Source organism: Sminthopsis crassicaudata, chromosome 3 (genome assembly GCF_048593235.1).
Source record: "Sminthopsis crassicaudata isolate SCR6 chromosome 3, ASM4859323v1, whole genome shotgun sequence".
NCBI classification, from domain to species: Eukaryota; Metazoa; Chordata; class Mammalia; order Dasyuromorphia; family Dasyuridae; genus Sminthopsis; species Sminthopsis crassicaudata.
In genome coordinates, this window is record NC_133619.1 from 329893867 (window position 1) to 329905706 (window position 11840).

At 37.3% G+C, this 11840-nt stretch overlaps 1 protein-coding gene across 4 annotated transcripts in view; it reads right to left on the reverse strand.

Annotated features, from left to right (window-relative positions):
• Positions 1 to 11481, reverse strand: part of ILDR1 (immunoglobulin like domain containing receptor 1) — a 70486-nt gene extending 59005 nt beyond the window's left edge. For 2 of the 4 annotated variants that reach the window (XM_074301372.1, XM_074301371.1), the window contains exon 1: positions 11210 to 11476. In XM_074301372.1, coding sequence (XP_074157473.1) covers positions 11210 to 11270 — 61 coding nt within the window. In that variant the 5' untranslated portion in view covers positions 11271 to 11476. Of the gene's footprint in view, positions 1 to 11209 lie in introns of all 4 variants that reach the window. The other 2 variants (XM_074301369.1, XM_074301370.1) reach the window with 2 other exon arrangements.
• Between the last annotated feature and the right edge of the window lie 359 nt (positions 11482 to 11840).

Sequence of the window (11840 nt, forward strand, 5' to 3'; positions counted from 1 at the left end):
GAAAAAGCCTGAAGTACTAATAAAATTACTCCCTGAGGCAAGCAGGAAAGGGCACCAATGGGATGAGCTCAAGTTTGCAATCCCACCCTTGTGGAGGTCTAGTGGCCTACCTTACTCTATCCAGTCAGAAAGCCAAGTTATGTCAGGTTAAATTTCCCCTATAAATCTGTCTATGGCCCACTCCATCTTTGCTGAATTCTTTTGGGTTAGTCCTCCACAATGTTCTCTGCCTTGTGGGGTCTTTCCTCTCATCCCGCACTGCCTCATAGTGTTCTTTCTCCTTATTATAGATAACACTTTTAGAGTTCTAAATTCCTTTTAAGATTTACCCTGCCATCAATGGAGCATTTCCACTTCATGAAGTATTCCCTTTCTCTTGATTCATTGTGAGCTCTACTAGGGAACTTATCTTTTTCATTGTTAATTGTTATATGTTCTCCCAAATCTATTATGTTTATTTTGTCTGTAAATTCTTTTCCTAAACAAACCTATCTTTTGACAAAGAGAATGGCCATTGTGAATTCTTCACATGATCAAACCCCAACATTTGATGCCAATTACTCTCTTAAATCTCATTATTTAGTGCTACCAATTTCAACATTTTGGTGCTGAACCCCAAACACATCATTGGGAAAGAATTACAGATAATATTTGTATTCCTTATATCATAGGGGTTGTATCAACTGAAATAATGTAAGTGAAAAATACTCTGCATCTGTAACTTTTAATGTATGAATTATTATTAATAAAGTCAATATTTATGAGTATCAGTTAAACACTAGCATTGCCATTAGTTTTGTGGGATGAGAGCCAATGAAACTATAGCAAAACCTTGGCTTTAGAAAACTTGAATGGAAAAAAAAAAATCAGGGGATAGGTATAGTTGTCAAATTTTTTAAAAAACAACTTTTATACTGTTATTCTGAATTTGAAAAAAAAATCAATAAACGTGAACTTTTTATATACCAGAAAAAATAGAAAAAATAGGATTTTTTAAAAAGGTAAATATATTAAATAGGTTAGTTTTAAAATGTTTCCCACTAAACTTCCCTTTGTTCTTTTTCTTCCTTTTAAAAAATGTTTAAATGGCCCTTTTTCTTTTGGGAGGAAAGGATAAGGAGAGTAGAAATGCTATTATTATCCCCCCCCCTTTTCTCCTACTCTTCAACTTTTAGAAGTTTTAGCATCTAGAATCTTTTGTGTTCTAATTAGTGCTATGATTGTTTGATAGCTTACATTTTTTCTCTTGATAACTGCCTTGGAAATAATTAGGGTCAGGAAAAGTCATCTTTGACTTCATTCTCCATATACATTTCAGTCATGTGTTCAAATCTTCATGACCCCATTTGGGATTTTCTTGCCAAAGATCCTGAAGCCCTTGTTATTTCCTTCTGCAGCTCTCACTTTACAGATGAGGAAACTGAGGCAAACAGGGTTAAGTAACTTGCCCAGGATCTCATAGCTATTATGTGCCTGAGGTCAGATTTAAACTCAGAGTTATCTTCTTGACTTCTAGGCCTGGCATTTTATCCACCAGACTACTTAGCTTTCCATTTCATCAGTTCTCTGGAGTTATTTCTTTCAATTTCCTCTCTTAGAATCCCCACCCCCCCTTTGCCTCTCCCCTTTCTCTTCTCTTTTCCTCTTCTCTTTCTCTCCCCTTTTTTCTCTTTTCCTTCATCCCCTCTCCTCTATTCTCCTTCTTTTCCTTTCTCCTCTTCTTGTCTTTTCTTCTTTCTCTCACCATCTTCCTTTCCTCTCCCCCAATCCATTCAACTGAATTAAATTTTTATTAAATACTTCACTATACAATATAATATGCCAGACACTGAGGCTGCAAAGACACATACACACACACATATCACAACAGAAATGGCCACAATCACAGAGAGGACCTGGCTTTACCTCCCCCCTTTGCTCCTAGTTCAGACTTATTGAATTTCTCTGGACTTGAAGGTCTTTGAATCCTTTCCAGCTCTAGATCTAGGATCTTTATACAAAAGTTCTTAATCTTGAAGACCTGACATTCTACCCACGATACCCCAATTGGTCTTTCCAAAAATGATATCACTCTTCTTTTCAAAAACTTTCAGTGATTTTCTGTTACCAACAGCAAGGCCCCAAAATATGTCACAAAGACCTCACAACAAAGTTAATATACTCCTTTATAGGAGAGTCCCTCAGATCTTATCCAGACCCTACTTAGATACATTAAATACATAATCATCTGATTTTTTTAAGTGCAGTTAGTAATAAGAACTGGCTGACAGCAAGAGAAAAGACAAAAATACTATTTTTTTTAAATCCTCAAAAACAACACCTCAGACCTGATCTCTGAGAGTATTATTATCAGTGTAGCCTGGGTAGCAATTCATGTTTATAATGACTCTCTGTCATCCCAAGCCAAAATTATGTCTGGTATAGATTATTTTAGCCTACAAGTATATCTGCAATACATTTTAAAGAAGGATTTGTATTATGGGATCAAAAAAAGAAGAAAAAGCTGCATATGTATAAAAAATATTTAGAGTAGCTTTTTTTGTACTGGCAGATATTGGTAAGTAGTAAAGTAGATAAAATGCTGGGCCTGGGATCAAGAAGGACTGAGTTCAAATCCAGCTTCAGAGATACTTTATGACCCTGAACAAATAAATCACTTAAGCTCTGTCTTCCTCAGTTTGTTCATCTGTAAAATGTAGATAATAATAGCACCTATTCCCTAGGGTTGTGAAGATTGAATGAGATAGTATTTTAAAGTACTTAGCATAGTACCTGGCACATAATACACAATAAATGCTTGTTCTCTTCCCTCCTGGAAACTAAGGAAGTGCCAGTCAATTGGAGAATGGATAAATAAATTACAATATAAGAATGTAATAGATTACTGTAAGGGGTGGTTTCTCAAAAATCTGGGCAGGCTTTCACAACCTAATGCAGAATGAAGTGAGCAGAACTAAGATATTGTACAAACAATAGTGTAAGGACAATTTTCAAAGTTTTAAGAACTCTGAACAATGTTACAACAAACCATATTTTAGCTTACATGAGTAGTAGCACCTGACAGATGAAGGACTCAAGAAACAGAATGAGATATACATTTTTGGATGTGACTATTGGGTAATTTGTTTTGATTAGCTATGTATATCTGTTTCAAAGATTTTATTTTTCTTTTTTGTTGCTTGTTTGTTCATTTGAGGGGAAGTTGGCAGAAAAATAGTAATAACTAGTATTTAAAATGGCTCTCAGAATTGCAAAGGGAAGATGGAGCCAAGATGATGGAATTTGCCTAGTTCTCCCAGATCCCTCCAAATATCTTTAAGTAATGACTCTAAACAAAGTTTTAAAGCATCACAAAAAGATGGAGTGGAACAGTTTTCCAGCCAAAGGTGGCTTGGAAGGTGAGCAGGAGGGGTCTGTTACATTGGGGTGGGTCTGGAACAGAATCACAGTGCAGCCTGAGCTGTGGGGCCTCTAAATTGGCTCCAGTGGCAGCAATCTCCAGACCTTTCAGCCCACAAAGCTGAAAGACAACTCAAATGAGAAAAATCTGGAGCACTTGGCTGAGGGGAGTCCCAGCCCAGGATCAGGCCACTGAATCAACAGTAGTAGTCCCAGTGCTGCATTAGCAACAGCAACCCTGACAGCACATGACCAACAGTTCCTAGACAGGGAGGGTGCGACAGCTGGTCAGAGGGAGATTGCAGGGACGTCTTTACTGGCATATTCAGATCTAAGTAGCCATGCTGGTTCACAGTACAGGGCCCTAGAAGGCTCTCTGAAAACAGCTGCACAAAACCCCTGAAATTTGGGACATTGCCCCCTCCACCCTGGAAACACAGACCTAACTTTACAAAGAATTAAAAGCCAAGTAATAGGCTGGGGAAACAAGTAACAGAAAAAAGATTCTGACCATAGAAAATTACTGCGGTGACAAGGAAGATAGAAACACACTCAGAAGATGATAGCAAAGTGATATTTCCTACATCCAAAGCTTCCAAGAAAAATAAGAATTGGTCCCAGACCATGGAAGAGTTCAAGAGAGATTCTGAAAATCAAGTAAGAAGAGATGTAGAGGAAAAATTGGGAACATAAATGAGAGTGATGCAGAAGGAAATACAAAAAGCTAATCAAGAGTGCCTTAAAAAAACAAAGTTGCCTGAATGGGAAAGGAGTTACAAAAGCTCACTGAAGAAAATAATTCCTTAAAAATTAGAATTGAGCAAATGGAAGCTGCTAATGATTTTGAGAAATGAGATAGAATAAAACAAATCCAAAAGAATGAAAACATAGGGGAAAACAGTGAAATATCTCATTGGAAAAACAACTGACTTAGAAAACAGATCCAGAAGAGATAATTTTAAAATATTGTTCTACCAGAAAGCCATGATCAAAAAAAGAACCTGGGACAGCTAGATGATGCAGTGGATAGAGCACTAGCCCTGAAGTCAGGAGGACCTGAGTTCAAATTTGATCTCAGACACTTAACACTTCCTAGCTGTGTGACCCTGGGCAAGTTGCTTAACCCCAATTATCTTGGCAAAAAAAAAAAAAAAAAGAAAGAAAGAAAAGAAAAGAAAGAAAAAGAAAAAGAAAAAAAAAGAAAATTATTGAGGAAAACTGTCCTGATATTCTAGAAGCAAAGGGTAAAATAGAAATCAAAAGAACCCACCTATCACCTCCTGAAAGAGATTCAAAAGATGAAAACTCCCAGGAATATTATAGCCAAATTCTGGAACTTCCAAGTCATTATATATATATATATATATACACACACACATAACAAGCATCTAGAAAGAAATAATTCAAGTATAGTGGAGCCGCAATGAGGATAACAAGATTTAGCAGCTTTTACATTAAAGCTTTTACATTTTACATTTAATTTTACATTAAACCTTCCATATATGTATATATATATGTATATATATATAAAAGAGCCATTCCCCAACTGATAAATAATCAAAAGATATGACCCATGCCCAAATGGTTATAAAATCATGCATATCCTTTGACCTAACAATATCACTATGAGGCATGAATCCCAAGAAGCTTTTTTTTTAAATGGAAATATATATATATATAAAATATTTGTAGTTGCTCTTTTCTCAGGGCAAAGGATTGGAAATGGAGAACTGGTCTTCAATTGAGAAATGGCTGAATAAATTGTGGTTTGTGATTATAAAGAAGTATTATTTTTCTATAAAAAATGAGCATGATGCTATCAGAAAAACCAGGAGAATCCTTCATGAATTCAAGCAAAGTGATGTGTGCTATGTACAGAGTAATAGTAAAATTGGCATTCATTTCTGAATGACTGCTATTCTCAGCAATACAATGATTTAAAACTACTCTGAAGGACTTATGATGAAAAATACTATCCATACCCATAGAAAGAAATGAAATCATGTCTGAATACAGACTAAAGCCTACTATTTTTTTTACTTTCTTTTTTTTCCTTGAGTTTTTTGGGGGGAGGGAATCTATGTTTTCTTTTTCAACATGACCTATAGGAAATGTTTTGTATAACTTCACATGGGCCTATTCAGTGGGGGTGAAGTGGGGTGGGTGTGGGGAGGAAGGGGGGAGAATTTGAAAATGAAAAATTTTAAAACAAATCTAAAAAAAAATTGTTTTAAATGTTTTAAATTTAAAAGGAAAATATCCCTTCTATTACTAAAATTAAGGTACCCTTGATATAGTTCTCCCATTTATTACTTTAAGGGAATCACCCAGGAGGGAATGACCTGGTAACTATTTTGGAATGTTAACCCAATGTTCACATACTGTGATTTTCTATTTTGAAGATTCCTATATGTGTTACCTTATATTGTCTTGGTGTAGAGAGGTATATAGGAAACTTGGACAACTCTTCCCAAACTAGAAATATCTTGAATATAGATTAATGTTAAGTTGAATAACATTTTTTTGGTCAGACTTGAGTTTTTAAAGAGCAGCGTTAATATTTTTCTTCAATATATCATAATCCCTATTTTAGAGATAGGCAAATTGACAATATGAGAAGTGTCTTTTCCAGCCTTCGGATGCAAAGTCAGATCGTCTTCAATCTAAATCTAGTCCTGTATTCCACTGTGCCATTTATTGGTATAGAGGGGGAGAGGGCAAGAAAGGGAGAAGAAGGAAACAGGAATGGGAAGAGAAGGATGGAAGGAAGGGAAGAGATTTAAAAAAAAAAAAAAAAAGAAAGAAAGAAGGAAGTGATGAGGTCCAGAGTAACTAGGTGGGGTAGACAGAACCTGAAGTACTGATAAAATAACTCCCTGAGGCAAGCAAGGAAAGGCACTGAAGGGGATCAGTTTAATCTTACTACAATCCCACTCTCTGTAGAAGTCCTGGGCAGCCTGCCTGGCTATGTCCAGTCAGAAATCCAAGTTATATCAAATTCCTGAGATTAAATTTCCCCTATAGCCTATCTATGGCTCATACCATCTTTGCTGAATTCCTTTTGGGGTTATAGCTGGCCACAGCACTTTGCCTTGTACTGTCTTTACCCTTTCTCCCTCCTCTATGCTATGTGGTGTCTCTCCTCTCACTCCACCATGCCTCATAGTATATCTTTCTTCTTATACCTAACTAACTCTTTTAGGATACTTAACTCCTCTGGCCTGACAGTTAAGGGCATATTCCCACCTCGTGGTGCATTCCCTTTCTCTTGGTTAATTTATGAGTTCCATTAGGGAACTTGTCTTTTTCTCATTGTTAATTGTTAGAATTCTTACCAGGTGCTTTAACTCCTGGCTGCATTTTGGGATTATTGAACTGAACTGAAGCCAAGGCTGCCTCCAGAAGCTCTCCAAGAAATCTGTTCCCAGAGAAGGATTATAATTTAGAGAATAGAACACTACAATTAATTGTTAAAATGCCTTTCCTTGCCATATGCTCATCCAACTCTATTTCATATTTACCATTCCTGGGGCCTACTGTATCTCTTCATTTTCTCTCTCCTCCTAAATAAATCTTTCTTTTGCCAAAGAAAATGGCCACTGTGAATTCTTCATGTGACCAAACTCCAACATTTCATGCCTGAACAGCAATATCATCATTTGATGCTAAAGCCACACATCATTTGGAACTAGGAATGCTCTCCTAAATCATCAGAAGAAGAAAGGAAAGGAGGGAGGGAGAAAAAAGAAAAGAAAGAAGAGGAAAAAAGTAGCTGAAGCATTTTTTTTTTTTTTTTAATGTATAGAAGAGAACTGAAGGCCAAAAGGAAATAAAGAGAAACAGGGCAGCTTTAAAAGTTTTATATGAATTTATTTCATCTTAAAAATGAAAAGCAAAAGGTATAATAAAAAATTTGCAGTTTCATTCTACTTTCAATGTGAAAATACTCATTTCATTTGGTATTTGCTAAATTCAGAATTTTCTAAAAACCAAAACTTAAAAAAAAAAAAAAAAATTGGATTGGACTAGAAAGCCCTTGAAGAAACTTCTGGCTCAAAAATCTGTGAATTTGTTTCCTATGTGAGAATTTAACTTGAGACTGGGGAAGAGGGTAGGATTGGTTGGCTGCCCCTGTGAAGATCTAACACCTAGCTGGGGGGGATTGAGCCCAGCACTGGAGGTATCAGGTATTTGAAAGTAGGGAAATCTGACAAATGTTGCAGCCATCCACTAACCTAGGCTTGAATAGCTGAATAAATATCATAAAGTAATCCTAGGGAACTTCCATGCTTTAATTTAGGTCTAGTTTAATTATTTGTAGCTTTAGTCCTCCCCCCCTTTTTTTTGTTCAAACCTATGAATTCATAGACATAGGGAACTCCCACTAAGAAAATTCTCTACTAGTATGCAAATCTGTCATCTTGTCATGAGTTTTAGTCTTAAAAAGTGGCACAGGGCACTGAAATACCAAAGAAGGATTTGACTTCAGGGTAATAGAATCAGGATGTTTCAGAGGCTGGATTTGAACTCAGGTCAAAGGAGGTAACTTGGTATAAAGTGGAAAGAGTTCTGGTATTGGAGTTAGAAATGATCAAATCTTGCCTCTGATGCTTGTTGCCCAGAATTATATAATCTTGGATTAGATACCCTTGGGTTTCATTTTATTTAAAAATGAAGAGGCTTTTTTTGTTGTTGCTGATTTTGTAAAATGAAAAAAATCAAGAATAAGAGGTCTTTAAATAGTCTTCAAGTGATTCCTCATTCTGAACCCAGACTTTACTACCCAACATAGCACACTGCCTTTGTCTTGTGCATAAAAATTGTCAAACTCACAGAGCTAAGGAACATGGACAATTCAATGTGGTAGATGAAAGGGTTATCTTGGAGTTAATTACATCTGAGTTCAAATCCCACCACAGATACTTACCAGCTGTGTGATTCTATTCAAATCTTTCAATTTTTGTTTTCTCATCTATTAAAATTAGGGGGTTGGATTCAATTGTCTTTTAGGTCTCTTGCAGCCCTTAATCTTATAAGTTTAGGATCCTTCTGGGTAACATTGAGCTCCTAAAATTCCCAAGAACATGATTCCCTAGTGTCTTCTTGTATCTTAGTATGGGAATTAAGATTCCATTTTTAAAAGGATTGGTAATTCTGACTGAGAAGTTTTTATGTTCTATCAAGCTTGTTAAATCGGAACTTAACCCTTTTGACATCTATGAAGTGTGTGTTTGTGAAGTCAATATTATCACGTAGTAAAGAATAATCTACTTGTATTTCAAGAACCTGAATTCAAATACTTGAGTCACATACTAATTGTGTATGACAAGCATTTCACTTCTTTGAGATTCAGTTTCCTGATTAGAAAGATGGAATGAATATGTTTTCATTGCTTCTCTCATGGAGTTATTGTGAGCAACCCACTTCGAAAATTTGAACACGCTAAAAAACCTCCCATAAAACCCATATTTACATCTTTTTCCCCCACCCCCTTTCTTTTTGCCTTCCTCCTTTCCCTCTCCCTCTCCCTGCCACAAAGAATTCTTATTGTAGCAATCTCTGAGCTGATCACTGGAAGGAACTGGACAGGAAGGACATGATAAAATAATGGGTCAGAGTAGACACTCTTAAAAAGAAGTAAAAACATGTAAAAAGGGAAGAAATAGCATTGAAGAACCTTAGAGTTCAGGGTAGGTATGAAAAATAGTTTTCCGTTTAAGGGGGGGTAGGGAGAGCACAGATTCTAATTTCATATCAATTTTTTTAAGATGATAAGATTATTGAAACTAGAGATAATGGGAATTATCTAATCAATTCTCTTGTTTTACACAAGAAACTGAGCCCTAGAGAAGAAAGTAATTTCCCTATGGTCACTTAGCTGAGAGATTCAAATTTAGGTCTGCTAACTATCAACAGAATAAATAGGATCATAGACTTAGAACTAGAAAAGATGTTAGCAATCACAGAGCCTGACCCTCATTTTGCAGAAGAAACTAAGACACAAAGAAGTTATATGACTTGACCAGTATCACATAAGAATCTAGGGAGTTACCTGAACTTGATTCTTCCTGATTTCAAGTCCAAAGTATTTTCACTGAAATAGCATATGCATTTATTTAGTGTTATTGTTGCTGCTTTTTTTTTTTCCAACATTCATTTTTGTAAAACTTTCTATTCTAAATTTTTCTCTCTCCTTCTCCAACATTCCTCTTCCCAATTCAGCAAGCAATCTGATATAGGTTAAATATATGCAGTTCCTCTAAACATATTTTCATATTTGTCATGCTGTGAAAGAAAAATCGAATCAACAGGGGAAAAACAATGAGAGAAAAAAAAACAAAAAAAACAAGCAAACAACTGTTGCTCTTGTTGAGTCACATTTGACTCTTCATGATCCAATATGGGGTTTTCTTGGCAAAGATACTGGACTGGTTTGCCATTTTCTTCTCCAGATCATTTTAAAATCAGCAAATTGTGGCAGTTTAAGAGACTTGCCAGGGGTCATATAGGTAATAAGTGTCTGAAGCCACATTTGAACTCAGATCTTCCTGGTCCAGAGCTCCATTTATTGCACTACCTAGCTGCTCTATTTACTCATTCCTAAACTGGGAAAGTAGATAATTATGACTTTTGGCACAATATCAGAAATATACAAACATTTTCCAAAGCAGGCAGTGGATAAGCTACATAGATAGCAGGAATGGCAAGAGGAAAATAAATAGGCATAAAAGTAAATGCGTCGGACAAGAATGAGTGGGCAGAAGAGGAAAAGTGATTAGCAAAGGATGGAGTTTTTTCTACAAAGAATCAATTAACATTTATTAAGGATCTATTAGGTTGTGAGCTCCTTAACAGCAGAGACTATTTTCTTTTAACCTTTCTTTATATTATCAGTACTTCTTAAATTGTGTCTGACACTCCAAGACTCTCTTTGTTTTTGTTTTTTTTTGGGGGGGAGGATGGCAAACAGTGGAGTGGTTTGCCATTTCCTTCTCCAGTAGATTTAAAGCAAACAGAGGTTAAGTGATCCCGGGCAAGATTCTGCTACATTATGCCAAATAGCTTTTTTTCTTTTTTTTAAATAGGATCGCTTTTTTATGCGTATGGTAACTATTATAGAGAAGTTGTTCACCTGAATTGGAAGTTCTTTGCTAGGAGCTTCCTACATGAAACTAATGGCCGAGTCTCCTGTCCAGCAGTTACTATTTATAAAACCATTTTGGGAGAAGTAAGAAGACAGATGATAAAACAAATCTCTCCTCATGGGAAACAGGTGGTGATCTACAGGTGTCCAAGGAAACAAACAGGTGCAGACGTGTAGTGTTTATTTTGCTTAACTCTACTCATTACAAAAGAGTATGGGAAAAGAACAGCATCCTCTGCTTTTAAAAACAACAGTAAGTTTCAAATAAAAAGGAATGTATAAGATAAAAGAAAAGGGGAATGGAGGAGAGGGAGGCTTGGAAAAAACTGTTTATAGTCTCAGCAGAGCCTCCACCCTAGAGAGTGACTAAAAAAAGCTGGAGGGAAGTTCAGATAGACACCTACTCAAGTAATTCTGGGCTCCTCTCTCTCAACGGCACCAGTCTTTCCTGGGCCTGAGCTAACAGAGAAGGAAAAAACAGGTTTCTTCAAAACAGAAACTTGATCACATTCTTAAACTCCAGGGATTGGGGCCACCACATCCCCAGCTCTTCACACTCCCTCCCAAGCTCTTTTTACTCCCTTCTCATCTCCACCCAGCCAAAGAACAATGGCTCCCACATGGCCCAGGCCTGGAAAGACCAGCCCGCTTACCCCCAGGGCTCACCTACTGGGAGCCAGGTGAGAAGGAGGAGGAGGAGAGGTGGAGGCGGCTCCGGGCCCTTCATGGCCCCTTTCGGCTCACGATCTCCAAGGCCCAATTATTTTCTTCATTTGAGGCAGCCTGGAAAAGTCCGATCTTCTTTGGGGCCTTCCAAAAGCTCCCTTCTAGGAAGCCGGGCAAACTTCTGCGGTGCTTCCCAGACCCGGAGGCTCCGGGGGCGACATCTCTACCAGCAGCACTCTCTCCTTTGCTCACCTTTCCAAACAAAGCTGCGGCTGCTTCCTGCTCCGCCCCTTGCTCTCAGGTGAACAGGAAGGCTCTTAATTTACATCCCAATCACCCAGGCTGAACTGCTCCCTAGAGACCCTTCCCCCTCCTCTCACACTGCCCCCAATTCCCCCACCCGCAACTTTATTTTAACTACTCCCCACATTGCTGGAAGGGAAAAACTTTCCAGAAAGAAATTCTGTCCCAGAAAGAAATTCCAAAAAGAAATGTCCTTTAATCAGACATCCCCCTCCCTCCATCTTTTTTCTCCACCACCATCTCCCTTGTCTCTCCCTCTTTCCCTGGGATTGGCTTCACACAGGCCTAATTTTCTGTACCACTTTCCCCTTCTTGTTTTCCTACTTTT